This window comes from Halichoerus grypus, chromosome 1, assembly GCF_964656455.1.
Source record: "Halichoerus grypus chromosome 1, mHalGry1.hap1.1, whole genome shotgun sequence".
Classification (NCBI taxonomy): domain Eukaryota; kingdom Metazoa; phylum Chordata; class Mammalia; order Carnivora; family Phocidae; genus Halichoerus; species Halichoerus grypus.
In genome coordinates this window covers 179,308,349-179,329,006 of record NC_135712.1, presented here as the reverse complement: position 1 = coordinate 179,329,006, position 20,658 = coordinate 179,308,349, and the positions used below count along the sequence as shown (strand labels likewise).

General features: G+C 41.5%; 1 protein-coding gene across 10 annotated transcripts in view; it reads right to left on the bottom strand.

Annotated features, from left to right (window-relative positions):
- Window positions 1-20,658, bottom strand: part of FOXP1 (forkhead box P1) — a 490,351-nt gene that overhangs the window by 138,898 nt on the left and 330,795 nt on the right. For all 10 annotated transcript variants that reach the window (XM_078076030.1, XM_078076044.1, XM_078076039.1 and 7 more), the window contains one exon: window positions 11,550-11,651. In XM_078076030.1, the coding sequence (XP_077932156.1) occupies window positions 11,550-11,651 (102 nt within the window). The remainder of the gene's footprint in view (window positions 1-11,549; window positions 11,652-20,658) is intronic.

Below are 20,658 nucleotides of genomic sequence, written 5' to 3'. Positions count from 1 at the left end.
GCAAGCACTTCTCATGCACTAATTACTCCATCCTCACAATCGCCTTCAGGTAGGTGAGGTAATCAGCTCTACTCTCTAGATGAGAAAACGGAAACAGAGAGGTTAAGCTATTTCTCCAGGGTCACATAGCAGTTTATGTGTGGTGCTGGGACTTAAGCCAGGCAGCCTCACATCAGAAATCACGCTATTAATCACGATGTGCCCCCTCGCACAGTGTTCTGAAACACAAATCTCTGAAACTCTCCACCACCTTGCTGACCAGCGTGGTGAGCCACTGTACAAGATCCTGTGCCTTAAAAGGCACATCACACCTCAGTTTTGACCGTGACTAGGTATAGTTTCAGGATAAGAATACGATTTGCTCAGTCTTAGGTAAGTATATAGGGGAGACCACAAAGTACATGGTTACCACTGAATCTATCAAGCTTCCCAGGGGGAAAAAAAAAAAATCCCAAGTACCTCTCTACTCTGGTATGCGATCAAGAGACTATATCAGTTAAGTCTACATCAAGCTTGGCGAGTAGAAGATACCCATATCACCACTCCCAACTGCGGTGCCCATGGCAGACATGGCTAATCAATCATGGCAATTGATTGCAGAGGCCATCCTAATCCTAGAACCCTGCAAACAGCACTCCAGGCAAGACCACTTGGCACCTAGATCAAATGAAACCTCTTCATCTATGTGGCTCAGACCCCCAATTCTGTTTCTAGAATATGTAACAATTCCTTTATGCTACCAAATAAAGAACCACCCAGACATAATTTCACCAATGTCTTATTAAAAGGGGCTTCATTAGGTCTGATTAGGCAGCTCTTCCGCATGCAAACAAAGGAATGTCTTGGCTGTGGATCCTATGTCCAGAGAAGATGAGAAGAAACCCGCTAGGCTGCAGCCGTAGATAGCAATGAAAAAGAAGCATGGGACAACATAGCAGAGAATTTAGATCTGGGAGAGCATAGCATATCACATGGCTTTTAGTTTCCTTTTGAAGAAAACAGAGATATAATTCTCTTGGAATGAAACTCAACACACAATTTAATCACCAGAGTCTTCTGTCTAACTGGTACGTGATAGAATAAGCAATATTTACAAACCTGGATTCTGGGGACTCTGAAATGTTATCACATGGACTGTGCTTGTACTCTCCTCCTGACAGAAGGAATCATGGTTCTGAATTTCCCTCTTCCCCCCTCCCCAGTAAGAAGACTACAACCTTCTCAGGACATCTGATTTAATCCAAAGCTAGAATACTAAGAAACGAGACAGAAAGCAGCAGGATTTACACTTGGTATGGTAGATAAGAGAGGGCCGCTGGAAGTTTTTGAATAGGATTTTGAATAGCATTTAGAGAAAGCTGAAAGCAATAAGGAGGATAGGAGATATGCATGAACAACAAGAGATGCTCTGAGGGGCCAGAGGAGGATAGACTAGCATTCTTTGCCAAAATGTAGGCATGTGCCAACCGAAGGTCTGAACTCTGGAACAAGGTAGCAGCAGGGGAAACACGGAGAAAGGAATGGACAGAAGATACCCAGTGGAAGGAAAAATGGCAGATCTGATGATGGATAATGTGGTGAGGATGAAGGAGATTAATAAGTCAATGATGACTCATGACTCTGACTAATAGAGCCTGGTGACAAAAGTGATCAGTTGAATTAGAGATAATTGCAATTGCTGTCATGCTGAGCAGAGAGCCACAGACAGGCAATTAGGAAGGGGTACAAACAGGCGTGGCCTCATGGGTGTAGAGGTAACAGGATGGGCAAAGCCAATGGATACACACCATTGGAGAAGAGCAAAGGAAGGGAACTTTGGGAAAGGAATGAACTTGCCTTCTGGACAAGAACTGGGAAACAGAACAGCCTGGGGCCTGGGGGGTGGGGTACGGTGGGGTGGGGTGGGCCCAGACTTGAAGAACTTTGAAAGAAAGCCATTTCCAGAAAGCTGAGTTAACCAGAGGATGACTTAGCTACGAGGAAGTCAGACAGGTTGAGGGGAGGATGGAGACCTGGCTGCTGAATTTAGTGACAATAAACTTCAAGAAAATGAAGAGGAAAAAAGCCAGAGACGGGGGAGGTTAGGAAGGAAAATGGCTGGTTAAAAAAAAAAAAAAAAAAGTTGAAGCAGCAGGCAGAATATTCAGGTTGTAAAAGCTTGGTAAGCAAAAGGAGCTAAGGAGAGTAACGGGGAAGGATTGAGTCATCCGAAGTTTTTGAACGACCCATTTAAAATCCACATTCTACCATTCGACACCGATAAAAGCTGGGCTCTGTCTGCTTGAATGTTTACCAAATTTCCTCAATGGGATGTAACATAAAAGGACAAGGGCTGGTAGTCTTTGCCCAATTGTGCGCTGGCAGCTTTAAATTCGACTACTTAAGTAGTTAAAAATCTGTTCTTTTGATGAAGGGGGAGAAGTTATGAATAGAAGGGAGCAGGCCTAGACCCTTTAGAAATGACTAGTGCTCAGTCTCCATAATTCACTGGGCAGTAATTTCAAACTCAAAACAATCGCAACAGCAGGGGCGGCTGAAGTCCACCCCAAGTTCAAAATGGGATATGTTCTCTTTAAAATTTTGAGAGCGACTAAATATGACAACCATCTGATGTATGAAAATTATTCACAACCAAAAACAGACAGTCTGGAAATAGCCGGGATGACTTCATTTAGACAGAATTACCCGAATCTGTTTCTAATATACACAGTACACATAATAAATTTTTACAATATGACAAGGAAAACAAACTTAATAAAAGTTCCCGATCTTTTGTTACACAAGCATGCTATATCCATGCTATGTTTATAATAGTTTGCTCATGATATCACAGCTCAGTAACAAAGGCCCAAGCAATACAAAAACTGTTACTAGGCATGACATCAACTCACAACTACCGTAATTACATCGGTACACAAATTTCCCAAACTGTACATTTTCCAAACTGCTTCTCAATTTCAACGGCTGCCTTTAGACAATTACTTGCAGAGTTGTCTGCAGACTTTGAGTAATACCCGCCTTTCTTCTCTTTCCCAAGCGTCATTTCCCTTTAGAAAGTGCATATTTCAATTACAAGCACTATTTTTCAAATATGCCCATAAACATATGTCCAAATTAGGAGACAGTGTGGTCTAGTGGTTAGTGACAAGCCATAGGCATCAGCAACTCTGATTCTGTTCCTTTCGCTGTCCCCTGCTCGCTAGGCCCAGGCAGTAGCTCAGGGAGAATCGGTAGAATGGAACGGAGAAGAGCACAGAGTCTCGAGCCAGACTATCTGGGCTGCAAGCCCAGCCTGGCCACTCAATGGCTGTTTGGCCCCGGGCAAGTTAACTTCTCTGTGCCCTCCATTCCTCATCTGTAAAATGGGAATAGTACTGGAGTCGAACCCCCATAGTTGTCCGGCTGCTGGAAAGTTCAGCCTATGTGCTTGCTATTTAATATTATTACTACTGCATTTGTGGGACTCCGTTTCCTGCTTGAAAACTCGGCTCAAGTTGTCCTAACCCACGGTGAATTGGGTAATTTTTCTAATGTGAGGATGAGGATTTCATCTTGGTCATGTTACCTGGAGAGAGTGAGGTGCAATGAATAAAGTCTGAATGAATTCATTAACTCCATAGGTTCTGTACTACCCAATAGCTACAGAAGTGAAAATGTTATTTTGTAGAAATGGGTGTTCATCGTATTTCTCTAATGGTTTGCTTTCACGTTCCTGCAGCTCATGTTGATAAATACCTCTAAACCAAATGAAATAATCAGCATAGGGGGAAAAGATACTGCCTTGTGATTTCGGAAGCCTAGTTCTCCAAGGACCGAACTTTTTGAGCCCATCCGATATGCACGACCTCTGTCTCACTGCCTTGCACGGTCAGTTGGCTCTCCCGACCGGGCAGGGCGCCAGGGGAGCGCGACTACCCCCATTGTCACTGCTGGTCCGTGGTGCTTACACCAAATGCTGTTATTCTAGGCTTCAGGAAATTTTCTAACCACTGGACAGGGTCCAATGCTGTGTGCTAATGAGTTTCAGATTGGAAGACTTCACTGTGCATGTGTCAGAAAAGTGCCACGGTTTATGGTGGGGTGGGGGCAGGGAAGAAAAGACACAGAAAAGGGAAGAAAAAAACAGTAGTTAAAAAATGCTGGCTACTCAAATTGACAGGGAACGTGACCTCTGCACTTCATCAGAAATTCCTGCAGACTTACAAAATAAAGGAGTTTGCTTTTATCACACACTGTGAGACTCATATGGAAAAATGGAAAACACTACATCACTTGACCTCGGCGTGCCCCCTTTCAACCACAGACGAATATTGTGTACAAAAATTCTAAATCAACTTAAGATGTTCAAAAAAAAAAAAAAAGCTTTAATTTTCTGCATTAGACTTGATGATGACTATTTTGGTTCCTGAGATTTTGCTCTGAAGATTCACAAAGGAAAAGGACTCATAATTCCAGGAAGAGCATTTTATCACTTGGGGAATAATAATGTGGTGGCGTCTTGTCAGGTAGGCACATCATGGTCTCTACTTCCCTATAGTCCCGAAAAAATAACAAGCAAGTCCCACTTACCCAGGTTTGAAAGTCACCCAAGACTGAATCATGATTATTTGCTTACATTAACAGAACATTAAAACCAATTTTAAACAACTTAAGAAACTCCAGCCATCTTTCCTCGGTGATTCACATCTCTGGGAAGCTTTCTCTCTCCCTTTAAGGAAACCAAGAGCCTTGATAACAAGTCTTCTCATTATGCTATCACAGTCTATCAAAGAAGAATACCTTCTTGGGAGAGTCTAACTCACAGGACTTCTTTTGAGTAATGAGATTACATTTCAAAAAAAAAACAAAACACAACTTTTTTCTTTTTTTGGCCACTTAGTACTGGCGACTTTAAAAATCCAACCCTTTCACATCCTCGAACTGTCACCAACATTTTTTCAGACGATGTCAATAAAATTGATTGCTTGCAGTTCTGAATTCTGCTCTGCACATGGAAACAATATAATTTGTTTTAAAGTATTTTCGATGGGGGCGGAAGGAGAAACAGAACCTCAGCAAGCCTATCCACAACACTGGGGTGGGGTAGGGAACAAACTAGAAGCATAGTAAATGGTCTGAATATTACGGTCTGCTGGAAACTTTGACAAAAATTCCCGATGTACAAACCCTAAGCCTTACTGTTGTGCTGACTGATACGTCTTCCTGTCAGATATGAATGATGTTTCTGGAACATTAATACGTTCATTAAATTCTAACTCCCTGTACTTAAAAATATTCTGTACTTTGGCTCAGAGGCATCTTGACAGCTTTGTTGTAATCATATATGTGAGGCCCCCAGACTACACAGTTGTTGAGATGCCTCATACCTACAACCAATCTGTTGCTTTTACAAGTTTAATCTAGGTATTAAGGAGCTGACTGCGGAACCATGTCGGTTCAACGTCTTCAACTCAGTTGTGTATCATAGAAAACCACTCTGGGTGGTGACGGACTCCCATGATGCCCCACAACCAGGCACACCTCTAACTCCCTAATCTGTAAGACTACAAAATACGGCTTGGGTTTTTTTTTCCCCCTTCTTTTTTTCCGAAGCGCAAGTGGACGACCAGCAAGGGTCCGACAGTGTTATTCCTAATTACCTTTTTTTTTCACTCTTGATCCTGTGGCTCTCATAATTAGTTACCTGGGGCTGCAATCCAATTTGAAGTGATGACAAGAAAGTGATCCATGAAAAAGTAATAAGTTAAATCCAATTTCAGCCTTCCTCTAATTAAATGCACATGGAGCTTAATGACTCCAACCCTAGCATTTCAGTGATAATGGTAATTAGTGAGGTGGGAGTCGCTCTCTTTTTCAACACTGGAGGTGTAAACCACAAGGTAAAATGGTAGGAGCACTCTTAATTACATGTGTCATTTTGTCAGCAATTTACACATTTTTGACCAGTCAAGTATGTTTTTTTCCCCTGTCCCTCCCCACCTCCTAGCCCCAACAACGATTATAACATACCATTCCAGGTTCCAACACATGGAAGCTCGTAAGAGCACTTCAGACTTGAGCATGACAAATAACTTTTCTTTGCTGTTGCTCACCTCTGAGACGCACACACAGACAAGGTGACAATTAGGATAACGACACAGATCTTAGTCCCCTTAACTGAAATCCTGATATTTACAGTGGAATTGGTTTTTGGTGGTTTGGTTTTATTTTTGCTTATGCTATGGAAAAATAATTTGCTTCTTGGTGGCAAACGGGGCGCTCCGTAGCTACTGAGGAAATGTACATGGAAGGAGAAGCTGCAGTGAACTTCCTGATGGCAATACTGGTCGTCTGTGGTCCTAAAACACCTGGCTTCCCACCCTGGTGCTGTACCTGCCTGTGCGCTCTGGGGCAAGTCAGGTAACCTCTGTGAGTTACTTTTCCTTATCCATAGCACAGTTTAAGGACAGTTCCTATATCACAGGGCAGCTATGGGGTTGGTCCACATTCAGCACTAACTAAACATTAATTATCTTTGCCTATAGTGACCTATGCATATGGTGACATGCTTACATTTAAAATATTAGCATCACACTGGAATTTTAATGCTTAGGTGCATGTTGGTAACATGACCATATAATTAAATGTCCAAACTGGGATGCTTTAAAAGAGAAATGTCAATAAATGCACTCCGGCACCAGCCATAGACCAGGGATATCCTGGAAGGACTGGGACACCGGCTCATCCTATATACTGCTGAAGCTGAAACAGCAAAAATAAGCTAATTCATTACATTACAGCTCAGATCAGAAATCTGGAGGCAAGGACAAAACATACTATTTTAGAAAAAAAAAAAAAAAATTCTGAAAGCACGAGTATTTGACCTGGGTCACAGGATGGATTTCTTGAGGTTCAGGAAACCCTTATAACTGGATACAAAATTCTGTGTGTGGATGCGTTTTTTTCTGAGGGGCCAGGGTCACTGTTTCTATCATACTTTTAACGGTGTGTGTAATCTGTAAGACTTAATAGCCATTTTTAAAGCATCATTTCTATTTTATTGTTTCTTATCAAGATTTATTTTTTAGGGTTTTGGGACTCTCCAAAGTCATGTGCTAACAATGACATCTTAAACAGTTACCAAAATTTCGACACTTCTTATCAATTTAAGGTCAGGGATGCCAATTCTAGACAATGCTAACTCCAGACATTTAAGAAAAGAAAAAAAAATCTGCCTCCTTCTCCTGAATTATCCGCTTTACTAATTCCGTGCATAGGGATATTGTTTAAGGGTCAGTATTTCAAAACCATTCCATTTCACTATCTACAACATAAAATTGTAGTTTCCTTTAAAGGTTTCCTCTTACCAATTTATTCCTTAGTGAATAACGTGGAAATGATATGGGTACTAAGATTATATGTGGCATTAATGCGAAGCAAAAATGCTGCCTAAAGCACGTTTTATATAACTGCAAATAAAAATGCTAAAAAAAACACCTGCTGGATCTTGTACTTTAACCTCCTCCGCTTCAAGCAGGAGTCCTTATTATAATCCCGAGCTTCCAACTGGACGACACGGCCGCACTTCCAGTGGATTTCACTACCCTTCTTTCCAGTGAAATGGCCTCCTGGATGAGGGGCTCCCACATGATGTAACCTTGGAAGGGGGAGGATAGGCAGGAGGGGAAAATCTCCGATGACTGGTTTCAAGTTCAAATTCTTTATAGACGGCCTGAAACTGTGGTCAGCTTTCCGCTGTAAGCAACACACAAGGTTTACTTTCTTTCCTAACTTTCATGCTGCCAGAATACACATGTACTTTTACTTTCTTAGGAGAAAATGTGTCATTTGATTTCCTTCCAGTTTATGTACTCGTGCCAACAACTAAAATGCTTAAAGAACCAAAATGAATTACTACCCAGAAACGGTGGTCAAAGTTCCAAAATTCGATCAATAAAATTGCTCATCTACTCACAAATTAATCTTCAGCCAGTAAAGTTACACATTTTCGAGGTTATGAGCACACCTGCACCGTTAAGCATTTATTTCACTTGTTTAAGCAATCTTCAGAAGCATATAAATATTTATAAAAGCAAGCCTACTATTTTTACCCACATATAATTTTCTTTTTCTGCAGCAAAACCTTGTTAATTCTTTTACAACTCATAAGCCTCCTGAAGGCAGGGTCTGTACCCTTGGCAGTTTCATGTGGATAAACATCAGCAGGACGCCCTGTGCGTTGAGGCTGATCCAGAAATGCTCAGCAAGTTGCATTTAATAAATTCAGATCCTCCTGATCCTGAATTTACAATGGGGCCAATTTTCAGTTTTCATTTGTATCATTCATAAAAAATTTGCAAGACAACTCCAGAGACTAAATAAGGGGCAATTTAGGTTACTAAGTAGAATGTTTTTTAAGAACTTCAAAAGCAATATCTATACCCGATTAATGCCTGCATTATGTAAACCACACGTCGCCCAAGAATGGGGCCAGCTCAGATTGAGTTCTGCATGTGTATCTGGAGAGAGCGTTCCTCTCTCTTATTTACTCTCATCTTCCTGAAATTAGTCCAAATTGCTGATGTTTGACTACATTTTGTGATCTCTATCGAGTAACCACTTAGAGCCTCCTCTAACTTTCCATTCTCTTTTGTTTGTTATCATCAGCCTGTGAAACTGGAGAACGCTGCCAAACATAAAGCAGAGAAGTGTGAGATATGCCTAAAATATAAGTCACAGTATATTTGAGGATTTGGGTTTCTTTCTTTTTTTTTTTTTTTCCTCAAGCAATCAGCAGATCAAATTCTTCTTCCCTGTCAAGCCTTCCTCTATGCAGAATATCTGAAATTTGCTAAAATAGGTCTCTCAGTGTGGTTATGAAGGGTACGAAGAACAGAAATGAACACTGTTAAGGTTTGTGATAGGAGTTCCCTTTCATTTCAGAGCCACACTGGCTGAGACGCCCCAGCGAGGACATGGAATGGGCGAGATCTCTTTAAATGTGAAGGTTATTCCTTCCGTGAATCACCGAGTCTCCATACGTATTTTGAGAGGGAGGTAGTATACACCATGTGACCTAGGCTAGTAATTTCTCCTCTCTGTTTGTGGAAGGCCAGCCAACCTAATAAAGCCTGGTGAATCTGCATGACCCTACCAGGCGGCTGACAAGACACAGTCTATGATGCACATGACGCACGCACACATACAGCCAGTCAACCAACTCTTTATTTTCCCCCCGCCCCAATCAGCTCTTAAAGCTGGTCTAAATTCTATGCTTGTCAACTCTCCCACGGAGGGGTAGGAAGGGACTCAAAACATCTTATTTAGCAAAACCAGCGTTCAAGATGGCCCCCTCGCCCCGCACTTTTTATACAGACTGAAGTGCTCAGCAGAATGTGTTAGGTTGGTTTTGACACGGTCTTTGCCAAGAAAAATGAAGCTCTCTGTATCATACTCTTCTGGTGGCTAAAAACCTTATAACGGGCAAGAAAAAGAGCCCTCCAAAGGAAATCCCCTGAAACTTTACTTCATATATTTAGCCCTAAAGCAACTTCGTTCATCTTGGAAAAGAAGTTACCTAAAAATGCCATATGTCTTTAAAAAGCAAGTATGAGGGAATATAAGTCTAGTATAAAAAAATTGCATATGATATTCAATACTGAAGAGCAGTGCATCAGACAGATTGTGTATGTGTGTACTTTTTAAAATTATCCCTAACCAAAGCTCTACTACGTGTAAGATTCCCACCTCCCCCCAATAATATATTGTCATTTTTCCAATGCACTTGAGGTCTGATAAATTCAAGAGGACTCACAGTATTTTTAAGGCTGTTAGAGCTCCAAGAGGGAGGCAAAAAGAATGGACAGTCATTTGAATCACTGAGTGACAGGCTGGGCTGGTTCCCTGTATACATTAATAAATTAGAATTTTAATTGTGTCTCTGTCTGCAGGAGATGCCCCCACACTTTAATATGTACCAACAATTGGCTATGTTCTGGAATCTGCAATGTGGCCTCTGCAGCTGACCTCTGAAACACAATTCCCAGTCTGACTACGGAAACTGTTCAGTTTGATCCTTTCAACTTATTTGAATCCTGACAAATAAGCTCACAGCTGAAAGGTCAACCCAGTCATATTTCATCCTCCAGAGCTGTTCTTAAGACATCTGCACAACAAAGCACTTCTTATAGCACCTGACATGGGACCTCAATGGCACTATATCTCATTAAAAATGTCCCCAGCACTTACACACATGACAAGGCCTATGGATTGGTGATGACGGCTTACCAAATAACTAACTGGTTTTGGAAGTGTTAGTCAACAATGCACATGGTCATCCAACTGTTCCCATCCAGTGTTACTTTACTGCCAAACTTGCCCTAGACGTGACGGCTTCCCAAGTAGATGTAGAAGAACTAGCACTTGTTCCCCAAACATCAGTTAGATCTTTGCAGGATAATTTGGGAACTGATGTTGGTTCACTCTGATCTGAGAAAAGTAAACACAAGCTGGAATTTGGGTTGACCTCATGGTCAAAGTCACTGGTGCCAAGTTATACCCAACAGCTACCATTTACAAGTTCTGTCCCCAAATGTCCAGTGTGAGAAACTCATCTTTACTTCCTGTTTTGAGGATGCCCACTCTGAGCTATGGAAGCAGCTGAATCACGTAGTACCTGCAAGTGCCCTGTCTCAGATGTGAGCACGAACACCCTCCATCAAGTTTCTTTGAATTTTCTATTACAATTTTCTACTCCAAGTCAAAAATCCAAATTAGATTTTTATGAACTCCTTTTTCTACTCTGTTAGCCCCTGCCCCCAATAGGGCTGAAATCAGAAGTTGCTAAAACAGTCTTTTTTGATACCTTTACATAAAAATTGCCTGCCATTTTTCACTAATGATCCAGAAATACTCTGAAAACATCCACTAAAGAACAAAATATGTATTATATTGATGACTAGGTATAGTAAAAGTACTGTATCTTCCTCAGTCCTCCTAACAGTTCTTGATACAATTGACACTTTGGGACGAATGGTTCTGTGCTGTGGGGGATCTTCCTGTGCAGTGTAGGACCAATTAAGTAGTATCCCTGACCTCTACTATTTAGTTGTCAGGAGCACCATGCCCCCCCTGGGATAACCAAAAATTTTCTCTAGACATTGCCCTTTGTCCCTTGGTGGGGTGGGGGGAGGGTAAAATCACCCCCAGTTGAAAACCACTGCACTAAAGTTATGTGTGTGGGTATCGCATTTCCAGCCCCATCATGAGAGAATGAGGTGACCCATCTTGAGTACCAGGAACTTTTTCTCCTTGGTGCTACATGGTGCCTATTAAGCAACCCACACCTGCAACTACTCATCCTATTACATCAACTCATTAGGAGATCTTCCTCCCAACAAACACACTCTTGGTTGAATAGACATTTTTTCCGAAATGTCATCCTCTGCTGGTAAACCAAAAAATGCACCTTCTGCAGAAGATTTTCATACGTGATTTGCAACTCCCAACACAATCCACTTCTCAATGGCTTATAGTGTATAATGTCAGTTTTTTCAAAAAAGAATTATCACCTGAAGGGCTGGTTGTTTGTCATTCCTCTTGGGAGATTTTAATCCACTAACTTGCTGCTGTTGTTGCTGCTGAAGGAGAAGCTGTCTGGCCACTTGAAGTGCCTGGAAGGAAAAATGGAAGAAACACGTTTGTGTGAGTACCCATGTTCGGGGCTTCCTTCACATAAAGGATTCCAGGAAGTACAATTTAGGATGGGATCCTGACTTTCACATTTCCAGGCAAATGAAACAGCCAACAAAACTTCCCACCAGTCTAAGTTGGGAAACTTTCCACATTTGGTTTACGTTTTCTTAGATGGAGTCAATGTCGTAGCCAGCTCCTTAGGCATCACAAGCCACCCAAGCAGATGCTTTATTCCTGCCATCAATGTGACATAAGTTGGACCATGAATGACTAGGACCCTGAGGAAGGAAGGCAGAGCAGCAAGGAAGGACCTGGACAAAAGACACAAATTTAGGAGACAACAATGGGGCTCTTTTTGGAGGGACCTTCATCCTCCAATATTTCTTGGGGGAACTTGAGAGCTCAAGTCAAAAGTTAAGACTTTGACCTCTTCTGAGTCCAAATAAAGAGGAGAAGCTAAATGGTGAAACACGCTATGGATAAAGGTGTGTGAGAAGGAAGATCAAATAAGGTAAGATATACTGAGGGTGAACTGAAGAGACTGTGTAAGAAAAAAAAAAAAAGTGTCATCAAGAAACCCTCATGAGAACATTTACTGTCAAAAATAATAGCCACACCTTTCCAAAGAGGGCAGCAGCATCAGCAACAGAAGACTGAAGTTTGCAGACAATGTGCTAGAAAATCACACGAGAAGTTAGGCTATTCGAGTTAATTTGGCTGAGAACCAAGAATGTTCATGTGCAAGACATGTCAAGAATGTTCATTAAATGATGTGCTTAGAGTTTAGAAACAGAATGGGATTTCTTGGGGATTACATCAATAATAATTTCTACATAGTAACTAATTATTTGTGCCTAAAAGAAGATGCACCGGTAGATGTGGTCACCACAGCAAGAGGATCTGATACTAGAAGTCTTTGAAAGTGTGCATAATGGACTTAGGATGGTCATGTGTTTCTCAAAGAGAAGTAAAGACTTCATTCGTATAAGAAAATAATGTACATAGTTCCAAAAAATGTTACAGTGACACCACGGAATGAGGGAAAGGTAGGATGTCCTGGAGGGCCCTGTGCACTGAACTCAGGGGGACGGGAAAAGAGAGTGGTCAAGAAGATGGATCGTTCATGAAGAGACACCTAGAAATGCCGAATCAGCAAGAGTAGTACTTCTAAAAGGACAACTTCACTAAACTGAGCTCATAACTGTACTACTGTAACAAAGAGTATTTTTTAGACATTTTATAAGGTTGAGCGGTGCCTTTGTGTCTAAAAGGCACAAAGGGAGGCAATGAAACAGATGCACAGATAAATGGGTGACAAAGGAAAGATCTTGGGAAAGATGGAACCCTCCCGTCCGACCTCCCTAGGACACCCATCCCCTTGTCCCAGGGAGGCCTTCTGCCTACTGAACTCACCACCACCAACCCTTCAGATGTAATGTACAGGCTATTTCGTCTGTGAAGGGAGAGACATGTTCGAGAAAGCCTGCCTGGAAGAGCCTCCAGAAGAGAGGCTGTCTGAGAGGGGCATCTGGAAGCCAAGACGCCTGGGAGAGTTGCCCGAGACTCCAGCCTGCTGTCTCTGAGGAGGATTCACCATCACTGGACTCCGGGTTTCCTTGTCTCCTTGGAGACGCTCAGTACATGCGTAGGTGTAAAAGTGGGCAGAGTGAGGATTTCATTTATATCATATAAGAAAAATAGTCCCCTTTGCAAGGTGCCTGCAGGAGCAAAAGCCTCTCCTCCTACTATATATGTTCTCTTAACTATTTCACATGAGGTAGTCTTACAGCTTTTTAATGTAGAAAAGGGAACTGCTACATAGTCTAAGTGCTTGCTTCAGAGTTTCCCGAGTAATGAACGGATCAGCAAAGAAGGGTCCGGCTGTTACCTGGAAAGGCAGGCAGAGGAACTGTAGAGGACAAGGAAAAGAGTGCAGAGGAAGACACGGTGGGGAAGAGGAGAAAGGTTAGGGACATTCGAGACTAAGAGCAAGCAAAGCAAAAGCAAAATGACGCAAACTCCGTAGTCACAAATCTTTGTTAAAATTATTTACCATATTTCACCAAGTATTTGGAGAACAGGTATTCAGTTTTTAAATAACCAAGTCTCAGAGAATCTGTACAGTGAACTCCTCATTTTGGCAAAAGGGATGGTATTTAGTGTCTTTTTAAAACACACACACACACACACAAAACTATTCTTATGTTCTCATAAGTGTACTTGAGCAAAAGAAAGTATAGGACTCAAACCTAAGTTTTCAATGAATGTTTACTGAGCTGGCTCTATACATTTCAAAATTGGCTAGTGAAATCCTTGCAATTATTTTACTGGTTTTAAGGGGGAAAAAAAGTCATTTAGGTGTACAACATCTTTTTTTAGACCCAACGTGGAGCACATGAACTTAAATAATCATGTAATGAACTCCAGCTACCTTACAGCATTTCATACCGAGCCCTGCTAAAGAAGATACTCAAAGACAGCAGCACAGGGAGAAAAGGCTTAGGAACTTGTAGGAACACAAGTGATTTCAGTCAAACTACCAAAGAGAGAATACAAGATGGACTTATGTGCAAACTGGCTTCCAAATTTTCTTCTCAAAATGAATGCAAATATGCAAAATAACTTCAAATATCTGGGATGGAGAGGCAATACTAGTATAAATTATTCACCTTGATCTGAATTGTTATGGATTGTGCCACAATAATTCCCTGGCCTTATCCTGATTATGGGAACAAAGTTGGAGCAAAGTATTAAACCTATCCTCCCCAACCCCCAAATCAACTGAGGTCTCAACAAGCATATTAAAAGATAATTTATTAGAACTTATAAAGTGCTGTGAAATCAACCACCAAAGGGCATTTGCTTTTCCGATTTCCAGTGTATGTAAATCACTGAATCTAGATTTTAAATTGTCATAAAAAAGAAGAGAAATAAATCCTTAGTGTACAAGACTACACATTTGAGCATTATCATTATAATATGAGCTGGATTACATAACTTATAATATGAATCTCTGGTATTACTGCTTGTAGAAAGTCAAAAATGTTTATTGTCCTGTTCATTGTTGGTCGGTGGAAAATTTGGAATGACTGATGGGATCCCCTTTGGAAACTGCACCAGAGAACACTATATGATTACTTGATAGCCAGCTCCAGAGATATGTTCCAATACAACTGAAGAGTGAGGATGGACTTTTCTTATTTTTACAACCATGTCTCAATCCCATATGGAGAGAAGTTACATTATCCTGTTTGAAGATAAATGAGATCCTTTGGATACAGAATAAAAAGATGCATAGATATGTGTTTGTGTGTGTATGAGGGAGAAGAAAAGAGGGTTAGTGAGGGGAGGGGAGAGAAAGAGAAAGAATATGAATAAATGAAAGAATTTCTCTTTTAAGAAGGAAGGATCAACTCTGGCTCAAGTTCCAGACCAACTGCTAAGTAAATAACTTAAAAGGCCCCATCCCATCTCTGGAGACCTTTTACTATTGATGGTGGTTCCTGGGCTGGGTTGAGTCAACACTTCCTTTATAAAAGATGTGACAATTGCTTGGCACTGACAACTTGGTGCTGTATTGAGTGCTAGGCTCAGGTTTCAAGAAAGACATAGTTTGAAGATGTCATAGAAAGGGGGTGACCGATAAAACCAGGCACTTAAAGCCCAGATGCACACACTCACATCTGTTTTCCTCCAAAGGATAAAATAAATGGCTCTGTGAGCTAACAGAGGAAAGGGTTGGAAGGCATGCATGTACTGTCTTCATCTGTGGACAGAGCCCCCCTCTCTGCCTTGGCTACCATCTATGCCCCCGTCGGTACAAGGGGTCAAAGCTGCCTTATGATCAACACTCCATGGGCCACAAGCAGCTCGGAGTACTCAGAGTCAGGGAGTGGGTACTTCGTTGCTAGTTTGGCAGGCCATGCTCTTATGCTAACTGGGGCCTGGGCATTTCTGACACACCTTCGATTCTACTGGTTCAAAATTATGTCATTCTCTCGAGGGCCTTCACTTTCTTAGTAAGTGCCATCTGTTATTTACAAATTATGCTTCACATAAGCATCTTTACAACTTTTGAGCTATTTATAGCTGAAGTTCAGAGCAGGTGTTTATACTTTAGGGGCTAGGTATCCCCATGTTTAGCATGTTTATTAAGGTAGCCAATGTTCAAAAACATGTTTACTATATTTTAAGAAACAGCAATAAGTTTATATAAAATATGATTTGAATAAGCATGCACATATACATAAAGCAAACTGGCAGAAGGAGAAAACCTTCACGCAAGTTTTTACACAACACTCGGTGATGAGGCCTGAGATAAGCACCGATATTTGGAGGTCCTCAAAAAATAGGACTAACCCCCATGTTTTAGGTCCCGGGTCAGCAACCTATAGCCCGTGGACCAAATCCCCCTGATCAGCTGTTAGTGTTCAGCCCATGAGATGAGAATGGTTTTTATGTATTTAAATAGTTGGGGAAATAATAAAAGGAAGAATATTTTGTGACATGTGAAAAGTATAGGAATTCGATTTTCAGTATCCACAAATAAAGTTTTATTGGAACACAGTCATGTTTGTTTCATTACATACTGTCTATGGCTGCTTTTGTATCACAAAGCAGAGTTAAGTACTTTCAACACAGACCGTATGGTCCACAGAGCCTAAAATATTTCCTATCTGGCCCTGTACAGGGAAAGTTTGCCAAGCCATGCCTTGGGTTGCTATCTGTATTCTGAGATTCCCCGAAGATGCCACTGGACACAATTTTATAAAAACAAAGCTTGCCATCAGTTGCCAAAATTAGCTTAGAAGGTAGCTGACATGCATGGACCTTACTAATGCACTGTTCTTAAAGCTCAAAGTCCTATTTGATTTTCCAGAAAGAACTGGGACGTGAAAACAAAATACATCAGTGTGCTTCTGAAACTATTTAAAACGGGTTGCCAACTTTGAATATGTGTTTCTTCTCACAGATAATTTACACCAGTTCAGAGTGAATCTCCTCAATTGGGTGTGAGGTCCCGAACACCATCAGAATGAAGACAGCATGCACTATTGGCCAGTGGAGAAAAGTCGGTTATTTCCTGTCTGCCCTGACAAGTTGTCCCACTTCCAGCTTCAAAGGCTGCTCTGAGTCAGCCACCCTTCCTCTAATTTCTTTTCCTAGACTCTCCCCACCCCTCAAGATCAAACCTGTTTCTCAGATAATTTCCCAGGCTAATCAACAGTCACTGTGCGTATGGGGGTGGGAGGAAAAGCTAGCAATAAAAGGCAGCATGGGAAGCTTAGGAGGAAAGAAATCATGTTCTCTTCTTTATTTCTCAACCTCTTGATGCGCCTCAGAGTACCTCTAGAGAGCTTCTCTCCCCCCATAAAATAATCTGCTATCTTGGTGCGACCCAGCAACTAACTACCATCTTAACAAGAGTGCTCATCATTTAACACAATCTAAAGATCCCACTGTAGCCAGACCTGGGACTGAGTATGCAGAGAAATTCCATCACCTCCTCCCTTTATTTATTATTTATTTATTTATTTTTTAACGATTTTATTTATTTGACAGAGAGAGATAGTGAGAGCAGGAACACAAGCGGGGGGGCAGAGGCAGAGGGAGAAGCAGACTTCCCGTGGAGCGGGGGAGCCTGATGTGGGGCTCGATCCCAGGACCCTGGGATCATGACCTGAGCCGAAGGCAGACGCTTAACGACTGAGCCACCCAGGCACCCCTCACCTCCTCCCTTTAGACATAGTAATCACTCCAGGGCAGGATGGAAAGAACATTTGTGCGTCACTTAAAAAAGAAAGGACAGTGGCTGATAGGACTAGATGTGTAGATGTATTCACACAGAATCAACAGCACTCCAAGGCAAGTTCTCCAATAGGAATGCCAAAGGTGGGAAAAGTGATTTACAAATGGAGCACTTGGTTATCACAGGGAAATGGAAAAGTAAGCTAATCTCATAGAGGGATTTGCCCCAAGGAAAGATTCTGATTGATTGTGTAAATATTAGATATAAAAAGAAAGCACTGTAACAGATGATCAAGTCATGTTACTAGCGTCATAAGTAAAAAACAAAAAGAAAAACCACTTCCCCCATTAAAATTTTAATATATGGGGGCAACAACCATCAAAAAATCATCAGAGAGCCTTTAACAGTCTCTTTGCACCAGTCACTGTTTGGTCTATTTGATGAGAATCCAAATAAGGGTATAGACTCTGAACATTCATCGGTAGTTGATTCACTTGACTCAACACCCGCCCCCCCCCCGCCCAGAGCAGGTGGGGCAGACAGCAAAGCCTTAGATCAGCTGGGATACTGGATTTGAATCAACCTAGAAGGGAAAGATTCCATGTTGCTTCAGCCATCCTGAGAGTCCTAACAGCTGGAGAAAGTATTGTATACTCTGAGAGCATTCCATAATAGCTGATATTTAGATAGGGATGGATTATCTCAAAATGTTCCACAGTCTTTGCAAATGAGTTTATGAGACAATATCTAGATAGACATGATGAAAAATTGGAGCAGAGACAACCCCATGTCTACAGAACTGGAACATTATGTTTGAGTTGAAATCCAAAAGGACAGGAAATGAAAAAGTCCAAGATACCTACTGACACGGTCCTACCTGCACAAGGAGGTATGGCCATGGGCAGTGTCATCCACGGGTGTGGGGGTGGGGAGAGAAGAGGCCAGGAAACAGCATCCCTCCACCACCTGGACCACTGTAATTTCTTTATCATCCTATACCAACCGGGACCTCCACCTTCTACATCTACTCAAGCCGGGTTTCCCAAATCTTTACTGACATGACTTTCTGTTCTTCACACTACACACAGGATGGTTATCACTGCTATGACACTTAATACTTAAGTTCTTCACTTCAGCTTTACTTTAAAATGTATCAAATAAGGTAAAGACCTGACATGGGTATGTTGGGAGCTGGGAGTTTTTTTTAATGCTGGCAATCAATTAGAGTGTGTTTTCCTAGAAGAAAAGGTGACAGACAGTATTGTCTTTCCTTCTTTCTTCCTTCCTTTTTTTCCTTTTTTTTTTTAAGAACTGGGTTGAAGGAGAACAGAGCTGGGTCACTGTTGTGCCATGCCATGATTTGCCAGCATTCGTGCCCTAGGGTTCAAACACGATCCCATGCCCCAAGTACGGACACAGGACACGGACACAGAAATACCAAAGGCCCTAAACAGAAGGAGGTATTCTGCTACAAGTCCCACCCCCAAAGGAAACCTAGGGGCAGAAAGGGGTCAGAAAACCCTATATTTACTTGCAGTTATGAGTAATTTTTATTATTTAAGTATCCACATAGAGGATACTTGCCGTCAAAGAAGGTAAAGGTTAGGAATTTTCATGAGACAAAAAGAAAAAGGATATCTATGATCCTCTTGCAAAATCAGCTGAAATAAGTTTAATGGCTATAAACAGTCAGGAAGTGTGTTTGAAGTCTCATATAAGGGGAGACAAAAACCCCGGCCATCATACTCCTACTCCATCCACCTACTAACATAGGGCCCTATAACCACCTTGTTGAGGCACTGGCTGGCTGCTCCCTGCTGGAGCCAGTGCCAGACGCTGAATCACCACCGAGTCTCCGGCACCTGAGTTGTCTTTGGAGGGAGTCCATCCAAGCGCTGCCCAAGCCTGAGCCTGTCTAGCTTGAACTAGTCGGCAAGACCACAGCCTGGGGCGCCATGACCGTAGGCAACACTAGCATTGCGATGAAGTAAAACAGAAGTCAAGTTTATTAGCAAATGTCTAAAATGTTAAGTTAGGTGCTGCTTCAAACCCGTTTCTCCTCGTTAAGGAAGGACCAGATTGTGCCCCCAAAGAAATAAATACATGGGCCAATTTCTTCTCCAAGTTCCCAAAGTAGAAAATATGGGGGGGGAGGTGTCAACTGCAAGGATAAATGAATCAAAAGGATCTATTAACTTGCTGTATTAACCTGTTGCTTTCTGCAATTGTCTTTTATGGGGATGCAGCCCAGCAACTCTCATGAATAATCCAGATTCGTATCTTTTTGAACCTTTGTGATGAGACCTGCTAATTTTGAAGCCTGCAGAAGAAGAATCCAGCTAGAGTCATGTTCAAAATAATAGAGAGGTTTCTATGATTTTACTACTAACACTGAACCTAGTTTCTGCTCAAACAAATATGGTGCTGTATTCCTTTGCTCCTTCTAAGTCACACATACTTGGGATGACTTATGAATGCTTTGCTTCGCAAAATACTTTCCTTCCCTTACCTGAACACTGGAAAAAGAAGCAAAAGTGAAAGCCAATTTAGAGGCAATATTCTAGCCGAGATGAAAGACAAAAAAAAAAAAAAAAAAAAAAAAGAAAAGAAAAGAAAAAAAAGAAATCGAAGTGGAAAGAGAGGAAAGACCCAAACCAGACTAATAATCTAAAATTTGGACTACTCACTCTTGGCCAAAGTTAACTAGGACAAAAATTATAATAATCATCATCATCATCTCCAGTAATTTACATTTCTCAGGGCAGTTACTACAAATAGTGAAGATTACACTAGTATAACAATTTAAGAAATAAGTACCATCTAGACACAGCAGGGAGTGTAGTAACTCCCTGCATTTAGGGTACTAAAATAAAAACAATGTATTGAATTGCTTACCATGGGCCAGGCACTATGCCAATTAGTTGCTTTAGACTTACTATCTTACTTCTTGTTCCCAACATCTCGAAAGGAAGCAGGGCAAGGTTTTATGATCACCGATTTCAAGTGGAAAAATCACGAGATGGTGAGGTTCAGTGACTTGCCCAAGGTCACAAGTCTAGTTAACGGCTAGGACAGAAAAACAAAAACGAACAAACAGTCTCATGCCAACTTGACACTCACATTCGACCAAGGTCACTGGTTAGACCAAATATGGCTGCAGGTAATTCTGGCAAAGGGATATGCAGTCCTACAGAGCCAAACATGCATGAATGAATGCAGGTCCTTTTGTTTTCAGG